The following is a 19,676-nucleotide window of genomic DNA, read 5'->3' as shown; positions in this document are numbered from 1 at the left end:
ACTTATTAATTCACACAGATATTAATATCTGGCACTCGCCTTAATTGAAATATAATACTAATTAATTAGCCCATATATTAATATCAAGGCCCTAGCCTCAATTGAAATATAATACTAATTAATTCACACAGATATTAATATCTGGCACTCGCCTCAATTTAAATATAATACTAATTAATTAGCCCATATATTAATATCAAGGCCCTCGCCTCAATTGAAATATAATACTAATTAAGTTTCACATGTATTTGTATCTAGGCCCTCGCCTCAATTTAAATATAATCTAACAAATTCGCACAGATATTAGTATCTAAGCCCTCACCTCAATTCAAATATAATCTAATTCGCACAGATTATAGTATTTAAGCCCTCGCCTCAAATAAAATATAATCTAACTAATTCGCACAGATTATAGTATCTAAGCCCTCACCTCAATTAAAATATAATCTAATAAATTCGCATTTATATTAGTAACCAGGCCCCCACCTCAATTTAAATATAATCCAAATTTACTTCACGACGAGTGAAACGACATAGATCAATTTTATGTGAACATACCGGTATTTGAAAACCGAAGATATGTGAAAATATAATATTTATTTAAATAAATTCTAACTTAATATAACTCTCTGATTATGGCCAATTTCTCCTTCCGAAAACTAATATAATAATACAACCTTGCTAATTTAGCCATCAAGGTACTATGTTGACTGTTATTTTTATGAATACAGTTTAATTTTCATGAATTATATTTTGCATTGACAGCTACAAACTCAGAGTGGAGAGCATGTGTCTGAAACAAGAGTTTTCTGACTCGATGGAATACGTTGTCCCTAATCTGGAATGCCTTATCCATGCAGCCTCTGGTAGGTATATGCCATATTCACTTTATTCTTTTAAGTACAAACATTTCATTGAGTTTAGGCGTTTGTACCTTTTGACTTTCTTCCTGAACCCGAGAACTTTACCAAACAAAACCTAATGTGCACCTGATTACGCATACACAGTAGACTTGTTTACTCATTTCAGGTAATTGATTTAAACGAACACGACAAGACAAAAGGAAATTATCCTTAACTATTGAAGTAATCATTTCCACAATTCCTGTCTGTTTTTATGTAAGGAAGGAAGCATCCCCATGTCAACAATGACTTAGTTCCAACGGTAACCAATAGCTTGGAGCGGACATAACTGTTAACTTGGAATGTTGTTATTATAGAAATGTTTTTGATCATCTCATGTATAAGTTGTATGATAGAACTGTATACAGGACATGTCTGTTGTATTGCTGTTATATACCGGTTACTGTTCTTTTTACCATCACTACAAGGTTGTAGAGTTAATGCGGACATTTACTATCTCTTTTTTTATTGTTGCGTAACTTTTAGTAATATTGTACTGTTGTAGTACTTAAATGCAGCGATCTGCGACTCAGTAAAGATATATATGCTAAAAGCAGATATATCTACTCTACACAAAGCATACATTATGCAATGGTTACTTTATGTTTAAATCATACATTGGCCTCACTACCGTAAGAGGGATATAATTCCAAGAGTTTGATTATTCAATGGCCTCTAATTATTCTCAAGTGTCTTGCTAGAAGTCATGAATTCCTATCGAGACTGAGTACTTGTATGGAAGGAGCGAATATATTGAAAGGAAGAAACATTATGAGGAATCACCCAATAACGGGAAGGCAAACCAATTGTAATCTAACAAGACATTTCCACAGGATAAATTATATAATTACTCTATATTCGTGAAAGGTAGAGTCATACCACCATCAACCGCATTGGTAATAAATAAACGCATTTACATATTAAGATATACAGACACATTATATATATATATATGTACACACATATATATATATATACACACATATATATACACACACACACACACATATATATATATATATATATATATATATATATATATATATATATATAAACCATGATTGGTCTCTAGAGTAAGGTAAAATGTTTATCTATATCTTAATGTGTAATTGCATTTATTTATTATTAAAATATTTACATATGTAACAACTCAAATTACTGTTTATCTTATTTAACAGAAATCTTAAAATCCTCCTCTCTGAAAGAAATCCTTTACCTTGTTCTACTCGCGGGAAATTTTCTGAATGCAGTAAGTATAACATTCCTAGGTCACTTCAGTTGTTTTTTAAGCCTCCTCTTAGAAGTCAAAGGTCAAGAATGAATGTGGTATAATATAATTATGACCATCATTTTGTGCGGAGGTGGTAAAGTGGACTCCGTCGTGCATGCTGAAAGAAGGATTACCTTAATTAGACCAGTAACACTTTTTTGAAAACATCCAGTACACTTTCAATTTGCATGTAGCGACTAAGATAAGGTCATTTGAAGGCTTTATATCTCCAAACAGTATGTACGTTTGCTCAACATGTAGATGCAGGTGAAATAACACTAGTCCACATTTTATTTGTAGAATGTTGTTCAAATATTTTGTAATTAAATGCAGAGAAACCGAGAAAAGAAGAGCAAATCCTCCCCGTTAGTGTCCGATATAAGGACGTATAGACAAATATGATACATATTTAATAATTATTTTGCATTTGTACATTTTCCAGGGTGGATACGCAGGGAACGCGATTGGTTTCAAGTTAAACTCCCTTTTAAAGCTGGCAGAAACCAGGGCAAATAAACCACGAATGACTTTGCTTCATTATGTAGTGACGGTAAGAATGTCTATTTCGATGTTTTACTGTTTACATTTAAAGTCAACAGTACTGACCCCTAATATGCTAGAAAGTCACATAATGGTATACCTGTAGTTTTCGTAAAGAATGAAGTAAACAAATATTTTAGCTTGGTTAAAAGTGGAATTGCCTCAGGTTTCGACAACATCTCGTGGTGGGTTTTCAAATATTGTTCTGATGAACTGTCAAGTATTTTTGCAACTATTTTTAATAGAAGCATTAATGAGAGTCTGATTCCATCTTCGTGGAAACATGCTAAAACAACGCCTGTTCCTAAAACAGGTAATCCCATTTCAGTTAAAGACTATAGACCTATAGATATTTCAAGTATTGGTTTTAACTGCATGCAGAAAATTCTACCCCCATACGTAATGCAGTCTATCATTGAACATGGAGACAAAAATCAATTTGCCTACAAAAAGGGAGTTTCATGCACTGATGCCATACTTACTCTTGTACATGACATCGTTTCGGGGCTTAATCAGAAAGACACAACACTGTCAAAAGTCCTTTTCTTAGATTTTTCTAGCGCATTTAATACGGTATTGCCTAATCGCCTAATTCAAGATCTATGTAGCTTTATTGAAGAACCATGGCTTATTCATTGGCTTGCAAACTTTGTACAAGGCTGGTCTAGGCAAGTTAAATTACAGAAGGGATTTTCTTCTAAGTCGAGTATTGAAATTGGCGTTCCTCAAGGGGGTCCTTTATCGGCTCTACTTTTCACCATTTACACGGATGAGATACGCTCAGGTTCCAACTGCAATGTTATTAAATATGCAGATGATACTGCTGTTTCCTGCAGAATCAGTAAAAGCACACACAGTAAAGATCAAGATGAATATCAGAACTTTATTTCTAGAATTGTTAGCTTGTGTGAGCAGAAAAATCTAATTTTGAATCCAAATAAATCAAAAGAAATCTTGTTTGAAAATATAAATGTTAAGCACAATGTTAAAGAACAGAGAACTATAATTCAGGGCTCGTGCGTTGAACGTACCTCTTGCACTATGTATCTAGGAGTGTGCATTGACGATAAGTTAACTTTTACAAATCATATCTCGAAAATGTTAGCTAAAGTGTATTATATTGTTTCGACATTAGCATTCACTGTTCCATACTTTTCCAGTTTTACAATAGAAAGGGTGTTCGCGGCGTCTGTCTTGCCGATCCTAGTATATGCGGTTCCAGTATGGTACCATTTTGTGCACGTTAAAGATAAGAGAAGAATAAGAAGTTTTCTTAAATTTTGTTCAAAAGTTTTCAGGCTTAATTATGAGAATCTTGTACATAAAGTCAATGAATCTGCTAGGAATGAATTTATACGAGTTGTCAAAAATATTCAAACTTCTAACGAACATCCTCTACATTACAAGCTCAACTCTCTGTGCAATAGGACTAATTTTTACAATTTGAGAAATCCAAATATTACGCCATCTTTTAGAATTATACTCTTTAAGAACTCGTTTATTTACAGAGCAGCCATTTTTGTACAAAACGGCTCCTTAGATCCTTTATTGTAGCTTTTTGATAATGTTTTAGAATTTTACTATTTAAGAACTCGTTTTATGTACAGAGCAGCCTTTTTTGTAAACTGGTAAAGACAGCTTCCTAGATCCTTTGTTGTAGCTTCTTGATAATTTTGATAACTTTTAAAACGCTTTTTATGTTTTCACTATTAACTTAGTCTCATAAACTTTTATGTGTCTTAACCTGTATTTTGATGTTTGTATATTGTTATATTTTTATCCTATTTATAAATTTCTCTGTAAATTTATACTGGAATAAAGAAATGAATGAATGAATGAATGGTCACCCATGTTGCCCCATAATATGCTACAAAGTCAGATATTGAACACCCACGTCGGCCCATAATATTCTACAAAGTCTGCTATTGAACCACCCGAACCGAATTGTACAGTTGCTTATAATAGCGGTTTCGATTTGAATATATTGCGCATTTATATGCATCTGTGTTATAACATGCTAACACGTGTTATGCTAGAGGCACATTTTATTGCGGCCTGTGTTAAAAAATATATATATATATATAAAAAAATAAAAAAATATAAAAATATTTTATATTATATAAATATATAAAAAATATAATATCACTACGATTTACTGTATTGTATCTTTAACATATGTAGCACTCGCATGCTCCCAAAACATAACACGTGTTAGTGTGTTATAACACCCTGGCATATAAATGCATAATATGCTACACGTTAAGAACAAATATAAGCTCACACCTTTTCGGATTGAACACCCAAGTTGGCCTCTAATATGCTACAAAGTCAGATATTGATCACCAATGTTGGCCCATAATATGCTAGAAAGTCAGATATTGATAACCCATGTTTGCCTCTAATATGCTAGAAAGTCAGATATTGATCACCCATGCTGGCCCGTAATATGCTAGATTAATTTCAGTTAATCGATTAGTATAAGATGTAATGTAACGACACTGTAGGATAGGTACAGTTTAGATACACCTAAACCACACGTCACACATGAACACACGTGTAGAACTGCTCTTGAGACGTGAAAGATTTTGTTGGAAACCAGTTCAGACATTAGTTTAAGTACAACCGTCAACTCAAAACACTGTTCAATTCTTAGATTATTGATAATGATCAAATGGTTTCAAACGCCGTGTATAGTACGTTTTCTTTGGCTGGAGGGAAGTCTTTCCAAACTTAATCGTCAGTTTGTTCATTATTTGCACTCAACTAAACAGCATAAGTAGAGGGCGCCATATGGAGAGTGCGGCATGAACTGAACATTGAAATGAAGCTGCAGAAAGAAAGAAATAATAAAGAAAAAATTTCATATGAATTATGTAACTTTCGTAATAGTAAATGAAAAAATGACAAAAATCTTGGAAAACTTACGAAAGTACCGAATAGCGAAACACGATGCTTCTGTTGCTTCATTTGTTTTTGACAGGAAAGTATAGTAAAGTATATTACTTATAATGTTTATAACCAGAATATGATCTAATGTGAATACACTACTTAGGTTACGAATCAGCAAATACAATTTACTTGAATTAAAGTTCTCTCGTGGCAATGGCATGCATAAGATCCAACATGTGAGGTAAACGACCGGTATACTTCTAGTAAGCTGACTAATGACACCGACAGGAATGCAATATTGTTGAATATTTCAATAGTAATTACGGCAGGCTGTATTCTACGTAGGTTTACATGGTCATGACATCGAACTAGAAGACTCTGTGGTATTTGTGTCAGATCTAGGGATTAATGCAAGTGAAAACTGTGTGTCCGGATAGGGCCGAGAGAAGGGCTGCAATATTTTTGGAACATCGATAATTTTCTGCAACCTGTGTTTATCTATCTACTTTTTTTTGCAAGGCACGTCATTGCTGCCGGATCAAATAGCGCATCCTCGAAGTCTCGTCCTCTCATTGATACGATAAATGTATATAGATCAGATATCTGTTTTATATCGACATTGATGTGATACGTTTTCTTCTATTAATTATCTAGATGGCGAAAGAGAAAGATAAATCTCTGACGAAGTTCACTGATGAACTCGTCCATTTAGACGAATCAGTAAGGTAACTTATTTGATAATATTTTGTCGTAACACTTTATGTTATTTGTAAAATATTCTACCGCTATTGGCAGAATGATTCGATTTTAATAAAGTTTGCCTGGAAAATTACTTTGCATAGGGTCTAAGAAGTATTTCCAAGGCAGCCGATCATTGGTTTGATCATGTGTAGGTAGTATCATGGTTCGGACTCCCTCAAAGGAAGTATGCTACATGCAAGCAAATATCTTAATATAAGTCTAAATATAATAAAACTGTTAGCAAGCTGCTTATCCACTAGAGAGCCTGTGTAAGAGAATATATAAAAGTAAGTTGGCCTGACCTTTCGATCCCAACAGGATCTTCTTCAAAGGCTAAATGGCAAGCCTTTGAAGAAGATCTTGCTAGGATCGAAACGTCAGGCTAACTTACGTTTACACATTAATATAAGTTTTTCTAAAATCCAATCCTGGTCACGAATAATGCGTATTTAATAGTTTTAAAGTTATAGAAGGAGAAGCAAATCTAACCGTTTTCATATTAATGTGTGATAAAGATGCACGTAATTGAAAAGGAACGTCCCTCAGGGACTACAAATAATTAGTTTTGAGTTGATGTTTGTTGAAAAGAAAAGAAAGCAAATTTAAGAGATGTCATTTCCTGATTGCAACTATGGCAACACAAGTTTAAAGAAATATCAGCTCCCCTGAAAAGAGGGTTGAAACAAGGTATTTCAAAAAAGAAACAGTGGTCGACGAATGCAAAAATGGATTTGGCACTTTACAGTGATTGCTTTATTTCGCGTTTTTAAAGCTTTACATGTGTTTTTACCATTCCTGCAGATATTCAATTGATCAGCTGAAAGAGGATGTAGCTGTACTGGAAGAAAAAGTGAAAAGCATCTCGGTAGCTGCAGAGAACATTGATAGTGAATTCAAGGTTGAGGTTGAAAGAATAGCACAGGTACATATTATCCATATAAAGGAAATGTCGACAAACTAATTCGAGCAACTTATGTGGTATTGTAGGCTTTGAAGAAGACAATCCAAAGAGGTGTATGTGTGTGAAGGGTGGGGCAGTGGAGAGGGTGTGGGAGTAGGGGGTTCTTATCCCTTCTGAGTGTCCCCTTAAACAAAACATAAACACACGCAAACAGCAAAACAAAAACCCGTCTTGTTTCAAGAATCGTGATAATTTTATAAAAAGTTGTTGATACTTGAAATCCAGTTTTGTTAAATTAAGTAATAATAAATTTATGTTTTCTAATTCATGATAAAACTCCTTCCTTCTTCATACCTGTAAAATGTCTTGCTGTTCCATAGTTGTCAATTGCCAATGACACTTGTCGTAGTACTTGTTCTGACTGTTCTGACTGGCAAGTTGCACACATAGACTGAGATGCTCTTTCGTTTCATGTTTCCTGCAGGCTGCGAAGGATGACCTGTCTGACGTGAAAGAAATGTTTAATGATGTTGAAAAGCTCCGTACTCAACTAGCCGATTACTTCTGCGAAGATTCGTCTACATTTCAACTAGAAGAATGTCTTCTCATCTTCAGATCTTTTTGTGAAAAATTTAAATGTGCTACGAAGGTACTTTTTGTTGCCCCGTTTTATTTTTCGTTTACAAGACATTTTATAAAACAAAGAAGGTCTGACAGATGTTCTGCGAAGATGAAATCATTATGATGAGTGCTAACTAATATCACCTACAATATTTCGCATTGACCAAACAATAGTCTAATGGGCCCTAGCCAATTTGCCCCATATTCAGTACAATTTTTGTGTGTGATAATCTCATTCAAAATCTTTAAATTTTTTTCGAAATTATCTTGTCGTTTTCAAGATATACAAATTTGACGTTTTGATAAATCTGAGGCAACTCATTAAATATGTACAAACTATGACGTAGAGTGTTACACTCATCAAAATTTCTTATTTTTAGCCCTAAATAAGTTAACCTCTAAATACAATTGTTGTCCGTAGGCCCTTAAGAATCATGCTATCAAGGCATATAATGCAGTAACCGAATCAAACAAGAACTTCATCTGTATTCTTCTGATACACATGACCAGAATAGTATCAAATTTGATCATGTTTTAAACAAGAAATGTTCAAATAATATATTATATATTAGCAAGTCATGTCTTATTTTCTACATATCTATTTGTTGCTAGGAAAATGAAGATAGGCGTAAACAGGAAGAGAAAATGGAATTGCGTCGTCAACAACGTGAACAAAACCGTTCCTTCCGTTTAAGAGATTCTGAAGCCAATGCTCAATTCCACCGACGGAATAGCATGCCATCTCATTTAATTACCAAAGATAAATCCGAGATCGAAAGATTAGTCGTGAACTATCACACTGGATTTCAAGGTACTGACAAGGATGGTAATATGGAATCAATCCCATCTCAACGGGAAGATGCTACAGGGTCGAGCTTACAAAGGACTTCACATAACTTTGATAAAAGCCTTGACGCTATTACTGAGGATCACCGTAAATTAAATGACAATAGTGGAGAAGTCAGTGACAGTGGCAGGAATTCCCCATCAACACCAACTCACCGACAAGGAAGCTTCGTTAGTTCTCATGATCAAGCTGGATTAATGGAAATACTGAACGCCACTGCAGACGGCGAGCAATCAATGTTCAAGAGATCAGGCCTTCGCAAAAGTGGCAGCAGAAGATCTAACAACATGGGAAAGAAGTTACTCTTGTCAAACAGTACTCGGGAGCGTTCCGAGCCTAATACACCCGTGGCCTCCCGGTCTAACTCACCTGTTCAATCTCCACTACCCAGTCCCTCCCACAACGCGTCCAAGGGTAACTTTGACTTCCTAAAAAGAGGATCATTGCCGCATGGGCGGAAAGTCAAAATGGACGAAAGAAAGAGACATTCTTATGGAGGAAAAGCTACTGTCATTTCACCATTAGCGAATGAATTGCTTGAAAGGAATGAACAGAAAGATAATTCAGGTAAAATGCCATCCCCTTTACAGTTGTCTGTATCTCCGCCTGGTGAAATGAAAATAGAAAGAGACTCTATCCAAGAACATCATAAGCCTACATCCCTCATGGAAATACCTGCATCTCCGAGCATTAGGCCTGAAGTACAGATAAGAGATAACGACGACCTTTGTCGATATAGTAGCACAGTATCTCTCTCCAACAGACCTGAACAAATTGTTGTGCAAGATGAGAATTCTCCAGTAAGTACAGCGTTACCTGTTCTATCGCCAAAAATGATCACTGAAAAGCCCACCAGTGTTGAGCTATCTAGCTACAGTGAAAGCGTGGACAACAATTATAACTTAACTACTGAAAATAAAGATGGACGAAATTCTCGGAGGAGAAATGATACCGTTTATCAAGATCGACCATCTAATATATTCTTGGATCAATCGTTTCTATTTGGTGCCGTGAAGGGCGAGGACTGGGAAACATTTGAAGAAAAGTTGGATCATGATAGGAAGGTTATCGAAACCATAATGGTTGGAACTCCCCCGAGGGGACGGAAACGTGGTTTGGCTGGTTTAGCAGACCTCAAGGTAAGTAACTGGATGAACTTTGTTGCACTCTTAAATATCATGACTATTGAAAGAAGGTAAGCATTTGTCGTGTCGTTAGCTGTCAGAATTAAAACAAATTGTATTGATTCCGAATCAATTACAACCTGTAACATCCAGTGATAATACAAGGTATAACCAAACCATTGTTTAGTAGATGTTACGATGCCTTCACCAAACATAAAGTTGGTCGATAATCACCAGTGTAAATTCTTATTGTGAGGAAAAGCCTTACTGTCAATAAATCGAATTAGACCGGCACGTGTCGTTGGACGTATCGTTGGACGTGTCGTTGAACTCAGAATCAGGTGTTGTCGCATAATTATGTTCTTCTCATTGAAATAGACATAACCCCTGGATTCGTTATAATTGAGCTGAACAGGGTGCAATAAACAGTTCAATACTTGTAATACGCTCAAACTGCTCAAGAAAAAGTATATATTGTAACTTTCGATAATCATTTTTGTCACTATTTGACATTGATTGATTTTGCTACATTTTATAGTTAACTGGGCGTCTGTTTATCTATTGTACACTCCATCTGTTTTCAGGTCTTGTCATGCATTTCCCCTAAATTGTTACTTTGTCAGTTGTTCGTTTGTTTTTTTCGAGGGCCTTGTGCTAGACTAACTACGGCTAAGCAAGTAACCATATTTCAAATAAAATAAATAAGCAGGTTCAAATGAAGATTTTTTTATATTTTCAAATTCAACTGCCAAGCTGTATCTCAGACTTTCCTATAGAGAATTCTGTACTATATGTATTCGTTTTTCTGCACTAATTAATTTCTTGCTTCCTTTCTTCTAGGAACGTCAGCTATCAATTGACAATGAAAATGAAGATGAAGATAATATGTGGGAATCCATCGATGTGCAGAATATCCGTACACGAGGGACAATTGTGGACATGAAAAGTGACATGCAAAAGAGGCACGAATCTGTAACGCAAGTAGACGACATTAACAGCCCGGATATATTAGAAGATTTAGAAGGCCAAGAAAACTTAGAGGAGTTTGGTGAAAGAAGTGAGAAAAGAAGCAATGTAGATGAGCTAACTGAAAGTACAATGCCTTTAGATACAAACAGCTGTGAAAAGAATGATGCAATCATGAATGGAGACGATGAAACTGAAGCAAATTACGGTATCGATTCTAATGTCACCTTAGACGAAGACGAAATCGAACTGGAAGCATGTCAATCTTCAGATATGGATGTTTCTGTTGAGGAAACTACCGTTCATGTTCCTCAACCTTCTTCTCTAAATGTTAACGATATACATGAACAATCATCTTCATCAATTGAACCAACCGAACAAAAGGAGCTTGCAACAGCCGAGGAAGGAGACAGTGGTGAAAAAGTTCGTAAAATTTCTTCTCATAAAATGCCAACTAGAGGGAAAGCAGTTCAGGCTAAAGTATCAGGGGAAAGACGAACAGTAAATGATCCTCAGCGACCTCGCGGTGTGAAAGCAGTTTCTGGAATTTCTGCGTCAGCTAAGAAAGATCCAAAGTCTACAGGAAAGACACGCGGTGCTCTTAATTCCCCTAAATCCATGCGGCATGGTGTTCTGTCCAAATCTTTTTCTTCTGGCAATGTGAACTCAAGAGATCGTAGTGGATCGTCTGCTAGTAGTGCCTCGACAGTATCTCAGAAAAGTATGTCTTCATCTGCATCACAACGCAGTGAATCTAAAGTTGCGAGCAAAACGACACTTAATAATCCCAAGAAAGGTTCAAGCAAAGGACTTAAGTCTACCAAATCTGTCAAACCTAATAATTCTTCAAAACCGACACCGAATGGGACTAATTCATCTAAGACGATCGGCTTGCGTCGTTCTTTATCCAACGTTAGCTCAAATTCGAAAGGTCCTTCACAAAATGGAGAGAGTAATTTCAAACGTAACACTCCGTCACGAAATACTATTGCTACGACCGGGAAGACTCGTGAAACATTGTCACACAGAGCTCCTGCTACTAAATCGTCAAGTAAACCGTCCAATGCCTCCCAGAGACAAGTCTTTAATGGATCGATGAAGAAGTCGCAAACGAGACCACAGCAAGGCAAACTCTATTCCAAGTCTTCTCAGAGTTCAGATACAAACAGTCTCGAATCAGAAGCAAGCATTGACAAATCAGTAAAGAATAAAAAAACTTCGTCGTATGTTCGTACGAGGAAGACACCAACATCGAACACTTCACGAAATTTCGAACCTAGTCCAAAAGGGTCTGCAACATCTGTGAAGTCAGTAAGCAAACAAATGGCAAATATTTCTTCCGTCAGCAAACAAAGAGAAACAAAGTTACGTAACATTACAGGCAAAAAGAAAACCCCTCGTTTACCCGGGAAAACTTTACCCTCTAACAATCCAATTAAAGATTCTAAACAGGGAACGAACGGTTTAAGCAAACCGGGAGAACCCATTTTAAAATCTAATGAGGACAACTCTGATGAGAAAACTCCAAAAGTTTCCATGCATTCTGCAACGCATGAGGTACACTCCACTCCAAATGAAACTACTCCAGTAAAGCGGGCAACCAAATCTGGTCCCGTACATACTGCGTCAGAAACGCCTAAGAAAATGCCTCTTGGGGGAACCATTGACAAACACGACACACGACAAGAAGAAAGTGTATTTAACAGATCAAGGATTGGTAACTTATCGTTGCCTTCAGAATCCCGCAGTGCCTCGAGAAGGAAGGGAAGCACGCCCTCCATTCCAACAACAAGTAACCCAATCTTTAGCCGTTCTAGAAATGCGTCTCTGCCTGCTGAGTATCGAAAGACCGATGGCGTCACTCTCAGAAAAAAAGGGGAAAAGAAAGGTGCCTTGAGCAAGATATACAAACGGTTTAGTTGGAGGGGATCTTCAGATCACGGTCTCAAAAGCTCACCAATTAGAGAAGAAACTGTCACTGAAAGTCAACGAACCGTTGTTAAGAAAACAAAAAAAGTGACAAAAACACACAAAGATCCAAAATCAGGAAAGACCGTTCCCAGTAAAAGCAGTAGTTTAGAGGAAACTAAACCCCAAAAGACCACTTCATCGAGATTGAAACTATTTGGTAAGAGTAAATGAAGCTTCAAAACAATCAACCAATTGTATGACATTACAGTTGTTAATGATTGCATGTTAATGAGCAGAAGGCTATAGTGTTTCCTCGCTTCAAATAGAGTGATGTGATTCTTACAGTCATTGATTGTTTCCTGGTGAGTGCCTTACAGGTAACAGTTGTCTACAAGAAGTCATGACAGTTTTATGAGGCGATCGCTAACGGCAATGTTGATCATAATAGTTTGACTACCAGTGTCTTTTAAGTATTTAAAAGCCTCAGCTTTAAATGTTGCAATAATTATTCTTTTGCTAAAAATATCCGAACCAAACACCATTTAGTAAAATATTATGGCGATGATTGAGTTAATCAGCTAATATTCTGCAAGGCTAAGTAATAGTAAGCAATAATTCCTTTCCATGTGTGAATTTTCAATAATTAACTAATGCGCCTTCATCAAGTCCGTTGAAACCTTGTCTGAATTGCGTTTTTAATATAATGTTTGCATTCCACTCTTTGTACGTTCCAAAAAGTGATGCAGTCGTTGCTTAAATTCTTGCTGCTGAAGTAAGTAAATAAGAGACTACTTTGAATAACAAAGAGCTAGCCTGCACTGGTATGATGGTTGTTCTTTATCCGACTTGACACGTGTATCCACTTCCGAGGAAAGGTGGGTTGGGGAAGGGGCGGGGGTGTTCGTAAGCGGATAGCTAGCGTTTGCTTTTCCATATTGATACTTGCGAACTTGTCCAGGAAGAATATTTTTGCGCAATTTTGGCAATAAATTGTATCCTGGACACACGTATCTGGTGTGACAAGTAATAGGAACTTTTTGAAAAGATTGTGTATTACTATTACATATCCTGTATGTTTTATTTTTCTTTGACCTTTGGTAACGTTTCTGTTCACATGGTGTAAAGTGTCAATTCTACAAATTGTTAGCTGAGAAGCCATTCGGCCATCTATTCATTATCTATTTATTTGGTTGAAGAGTTTAGTTGTGGTACATACGGTACTGCAAATAAAGCAAGTCATTCTTAATGATCAATACTGTTATTAGCTTAAACAACTAATACGATTAAACAAAAGTTTTACTTGTTATATTTTGTTAATTCTTTGACAAATACGTATTTTTAACTTTTATGTATCCTTAAAAACTATAATGATGAATTTGACAAGTCGGTGGATTTTTAAAAACGTAGGATGTCTAACTTTCAGTTAAGTCCGTCGATGTTTTTGGAGGAGAGTGAAGGTGGCATCCTAAATATGCCAAAGGAGAGCTATCCTGTTCTGAAACGTTTCAATTTGTGCAATGACAAAGAAGGTATTACACACATTTCATCGATCCATTATTACAATAACTTGCAATTGTGATTGCAGTAATTCTCTGTTTAGTGTCTTTGGAAGGATTTGAACAGCACGGTGTGAAATCTGTCGGAAAAGATACTATGGAGTAACACTTACAGATACACCAACTACAGTTACTTAATATGATGAATTTAAGTAGGTTAGGTTTCCAGAATATTTGCAGTATAATGATCACTGTTTATATTCACTTTTTAACCATACGTTGGAATCCTGAGTGAGTTAGTCTACGGGTGTGAGTTAGTCTACCGGTGTGAGTTAGTCAACTGGTGTAAGTTAGTCTTTGTTTGCATCCGTTTGGAATGATTGTAGTCTCAGAAGAGAGTTCAATCAGTCATCAGAGGGTTAACAAATTGGAAACAGTACAGTGCGTTGCCAGGACCGGCAGATAGGTGACGATTCCTCGCCCGTTATAATGGCAAAAAAACCCCATCTTCGGCCAACATGACCAAACATTAAAGAGATATATCTAGCATTTACAGGTATAAAGGTTTGTATAGCATGTATTTTCTTCCTAAAACTGCTTAAGTAGTGTAAACGCGATGGACATAACATTCACTTTGCTGAATATCTGGCCTAGCTAATTTTGACACATTGATTTGTATTTCCCCGACGTGTGCATATGTCTGTTGAATCCGAAATCTATCTCATCTCTTGGTATATAGGATATGAGATATCTGTTGCCCTTTCATTACTATATTTGTGATATTTTTAATTTAAAATACGAATACGTTGCGTTTGATTGCTTTGCACAATGTGTAAAGATACAGGTTGAGTAATGCTCTGTGTACGAACTTGGTTTAACCTTATATAAGATAATCTGGATTCATTTTCAGGAGTGTTGTTTTATGATCATCTGTTTTAAATTGCACAGTTCGAAAGAGCTCTTATGTGATTGAGTAAAATCTTACTACGTCATCTAGCTTTCATGTTTGTACTGCTTTTGAGTTTCTTAAATTTTATTTTGTACTTAACTTTTCTTTTAGTTTTACAGTCAATAACCGTTCTTTCTGTTATAATCATTGTATTCTAAGTTAACAACATTTTCCTTTTCTTATCACAAAATATATTTCAATTTAGTTGTTGCATTGTCATGTAAGGATCCTATCGTTCTTGTATGTCTCATTTTTGTACAGTCATTCATAATATGCTCCTAGTAGTTATCATGTGATATAGGTTATATTGAGAACTGGACGGCTCAAAAAGTGGAGTTCATATGTACCGCACTGTTTGTAACATTTAGGTACATAGACTCATAGAAAAAATTATAGGTAATTGACCATTGTATTTGTGAGTCACTACATAGCTACTACTATAAGACATAGTATGTTGAGAGACCTAGTGCTTCCACTGTATTTGTGAGTCACTACATAGCTACTACTAAGACATAGTAAGTAAAGAAACCCACTACTTCTATTGTATTTGTGAGCTATTACATAGCTACTTCTAAGACATAGTATGTAGCGAGACCTAGTACTTCCACTGTATTTGTGAGTCACTACATAGCTACTACCAAGACATAGTATGTAGAGAGACATAGTACTTCCACTGTATTAAAAGGTATGTGCGTTATAAAACATTACCTGTATATTGTATAGAACTGTCTATTGTAATATATAATGCTTATCTTTAGAATGGACTCAGCTCATTTGGTCAGAAGTTGGAATTGGATAGATATGTGATGTCATAATTCGACTTTGATACTAGTTTTGACATGTAGTGCCCCATATGAAAGAAATCAGGGAACCGATAACATCAACATACCAGCTTCTGTAACTACAAATATATACTAAAACATATTGATAGTGAAGAACAGTTGAGGAATCTTTGTATCTGCGGTACATTATATTTACGATTTAATCTAATTAGCTTTGCGTTATAAAAGTTCAGTTATTAATACAAAATTACATTTATCCAAATATCTTACTGTGAAGTCAGATGTGCATATAGATATTTCTTACAACTACTGCCATAATGTTTTAATATGACAATGTTTTGTTTTTAGAAGATTTTCAATATATTACTGTAGAGCTGTCGATTCTGTTTCGTAAGATATTCTGAAATGTACATTGTATTTATAAAGTCATCTTTTTTATGAAAAAAATATTTTAAGTACAAAAATATATACCCACGACAAATCAAAAAAACTTCTCCAGAATGTTGTTTTATGTGTTGAGACTTTTCATATGTAAGTATATCTTCTTTGGGAGGCTGGTGCGACCTTAGGTTATAAAAAACTAGGCATTTCTGAAGATTCCCGCTCATACCCCGGCCATCATTGTTTGCTATTATGAAGCTATGGCAAAGGTTTTGCTTGTAACATTTCCGTCTATTAAAGAACGATACGAGAGAGACGAGAGACTAGTCAATGCATTGCAATCAAGTCGGGAATGGTAGCAACGAGAGCGAGGGGGAACGTGGACGGGGAAGACATTTTATTACTGGGAGGGAAACTTCAACATTCGGGTGAGCAAACTTTCTGTATGAAGGGTAGACTACATACGTTGATTATTCACTAACATGGAACGAATTATATGAGATATGAAGAATAAAGGAGAAAGGGGAAGGGGGGGGGGAGGGAGAAAGGGAGTTGTTTTCGTGAATGAAGAAGTTTGGAGATCACTCTAGCTAAGATTCAATCCTTTTGTATGAAATTCTGGTTACGACAATTGTCAATTGTCAAGCTAACATATTGAATGCATCCATGCGTAGCAAAACACGTTTACAAAGAAAATACTTCTTACCCGAAAACGATGGAGAAAACGTGGACTTCACTGGAGTAAATTCCAGTGCTACCTGTTTTTCATAAAAAGGTTCTTTGAGATGTAGTGAAGCATGGACGTTCAAATTTTGCACTGATGACGAAGCACGGCCAGACAATTATATCGATAATTGTTTACCAAAGGGCATCCAAATTGAACCTGCCTCAAAAGTGTGCAAAACAATTGATATATTTACAACACCTTACGTTCATATTTTTTGTTTTACGCTTCAACAGTTAAACAGTTTTCCGTCTATTTCAACTTCAAACTAAATCTGTATTCATACGGTATGTTTGTGCAGAAGGTTTAAAACCTAAAAGCTGTACTTTATCAGACGATATGTTGGAAGCCAATATCAAATCTCTTTTGATCCTTATGTGGATTTTGCTTGTATGTTTCGTAATCGCTTCAGAAGGTAAGGTGCTTGTTCCATCGATATTTGTGTACTATATTTATATATGTATATCGTGTATTAATGAAGTATAAATGTGTTTATGTCATCTTACATATATGGTAGTGGATTGGGAAGAGACGCAAAAGGAATACCATCAACTGACTTATCATTGACTATTATTGAGAAATGGATGTTCCTTCATTGGATAATCATTGTGTGCAGACGTGTATAAATACGACTGTATATATCCGAATACCAAACACTTTGAATAGTAAGTAGTATTGATTACCACGTACTGTCCGGTGTTTTGGGGGACTGGGGTGGGGAGTGGATTAAGTTGTTTCGTTTTCCTGCACAAGCTGTTAGGTGACTTTTTTTTTCTCAAAACTACTGAGTTGTGATGAGTATCACATATTACCAAGAACAGAGTAGGCTACCACCTATACCTGGTTCGGAGTACCGTACTACATATGTGTACGAGTGTTTGAGGATCCGAGTAACGAATAGATACGGTGCTTTCAGTCGAACATTTTCTGCGTACCTTTCCCTCGAGAAATAAATAGCATTTTTAATTAGCAGCCAATGTATGACAATTTTTAAGAAAGTCATCTGAAAAATAGCTACGGCAAAGAAAATAAAACAACCCCAGTCGCCTTGTATCGAGATTGTGACCGCGTGATCATGACGATACTGTGCAAAGGGAAGGGAATATATACTACTCCATAGCTAATGGTTACATAAATGCAGTTTCCCTTTTATAGCGTCATTAGATCTAGAACAGCATTCTTTTCTTTCAAAGTCTTGCGGAAAGAATTGCCAAGGTATCTAATATATACCGTTATTATACATTAATGGATAATTTATACATGGTGGACTTTTCAGGTCCATCTGGGGAGGCTCGATATCGTTCACTGTCGTTGCACAATGTTTGACCACATATTCTGGTGTGTTTTCATATGCTAATTACAATTCTCGGTTTTGGAGGTTCGGGAAGTGTTATGTTAAGAGTAAACAGCAGTTTAAGGCGGACTCATTTAGTCCGCTTTGCGTTGTTAGGACTTCTCCCGCCGCAGCGATTTTTCATTAAAGAGCTAATCAAAATCCTTATTGTGTATCATGTGATATGTCAGCTGATACAGAAACTGCTCGGCTCCGCGTGATGTATATGCACAGACTGTATGTAGGTAACGTTTGTACGTGTTTACAATTCGTCTGCATAACATACTGCATAACAAGAGAACGATGAGCTGAAAGTCTATCGAAATTTACAGCCAACAGTTGGCAAACCGAAGTCAAATGTGCCGAGATATGAAGCAGTATTAAAGGTGACAACTTTCCATGCCTAGACGGTGCTTCAGTGATTCAATACACGAACGATGAAGGTAAGTCTAGGCCTGTTACTACTACTCATATTAGAGCATCACTGCAATACTGTGACAAGAAATATACATAACTTCCTCAAGTGATATGAATGCCAATTATGATAATTAAGGACAAGGCTCTTCAATACCATAATACTAGTTTGCCTTAGACTAGAAGTGATTTACGTAGTACCCGTGAAGGATAGATCGACAGCTACTATATACTGGTATATGCTATTTTTAATACCATTTATTTCATGTTTTACTTGTCATGAAACAAAGAAAAGAAATCAACACCAGTGTAGGTTCGATAGGCAGACTAACGTTAGGCCTATCAATATTCAATGTCGGCCTAGGCCTATGGTCTAGCCTCGAGTCTTGGATTAATTTGTCGAAACAGGGCCTAACTAAGTATGTATCTATGGCTGCTGGTAGTACACGGCACACTTCTTCTTCTTCTTACGGTTGCAGAAGCCCATAGGGCATAAGCGCAACGGGGAGATAGACAGCACTAGCGGCACGCCAGACGACACCTAAATGTGTCGATGCTCTGCGCGCACACCTGCTCATCATGTAGCTTATTCCAGCCAACAATGACAGAGGAGAAAAAAAGAATGCTTATACTGGGGGGGGGGGGGGGGTCTTACAATGAATGTACTTAAGGGCTTTACTATTATTGTTGACTTGATTCCTAATTATGTTATCCGCCGCACAATCTTTAAACTGCGTAGGCTTGATCGTCTCCTAGTGGGAAGGGCATTGAGGTATTGATCCTGTTGAATAGCTTGGAATTGGTCATTCATAATCTTGTCGAGAGTACATAGTTTATCAGTTTTCCTACGGTTTTCAAGTGTTCTAGTTCTAGTTATTCGAGTAG

The 19,676-nt window shown here is 36.2% G+C and overlaps 2 protein-coding genes across 2 annotated transcripts in view; both read left to right on the top strand.

The window, feature by feature from the left end:
* The window catches only part of LOC139980109 (uncharacterized), a 134,376-nt gene extending 118,812 nt beyond the window's left edge, over window positions 1-15,564 (top strand). The window contains exons 11-18 of the mRNA XM_071991495.1: window positions 766-866; window positions 2,081-2,151; window positions 2,615-2,722; window positions 6,256-6,326; window positions 7,144-7,264; window positions 7,728-7,892; window positions 8,477-9,850; window positions 10,676-15,564. Of these exons, the coding sequence (XP_071847596.1) occupies window positions 766-866; window positions 2,081-2,151; window positions 2,615-2,722; window positions 6,256-6,326; window positions 7,144-7,264; window positions 7,728-7,892; window positions 8,477-9,850; window positions 10,676-12,943 (4,279 nt within the window). The 3' untranslated portion in view covers window positions 12,944-15,564. The remainder of the gene's footprint in view (window positions 1-765; window positions 867-2,080; window positions 2,152-2,614; window positions 2,723-6,255; window positions 6,327-7,143; window positions 7,265-7,727; window positions 7,893-8,476; window positions 9,851-10,675) is intronic.
* A 1,760-nt stretch (window positions 15,565-17,324) lies between these two features.
* LOC139980106 (uncharacterized) overlaps window positions 17,325-19,676 on the top strand; it is a 57,123-nt gene continuing 54,771 nt past the window's right edge. Inside the window, exon 1 of the mRNA XM_071991483.1 lies at window positions 17,325-17,459. Coding sequence (XP_071847584.1) covers window positions 17,384-17,459 — 76 coding nt within the window. The 5' untranslated portion in view covers window positions 17,325-17,383. The remainder of the gene's footprint in view (window positions 17,460-19,676) is intronic.

The sequence above is a fragment of the Apostichopus japonicus genome, chromosome 14 (genome assembly GCF_037975245.1).
Source record: "Apostichopus japonicus isolate 1M-3 chromosome 14, ASM3797524v1, whole genome shotgun sequence".
Lineage (NCBI taxonomy): Eukaryota > Metazoa > Echinodermata > Holothuroidea > Aspidochirotida > Stichopodidae > Apostichopus > Apostichopus japonicus.
The sequence above is the reverse complement of the archived record's forward strand: the minus strand, read 5'-3'. Positions and strand labels throughout refer to the sequence as shown.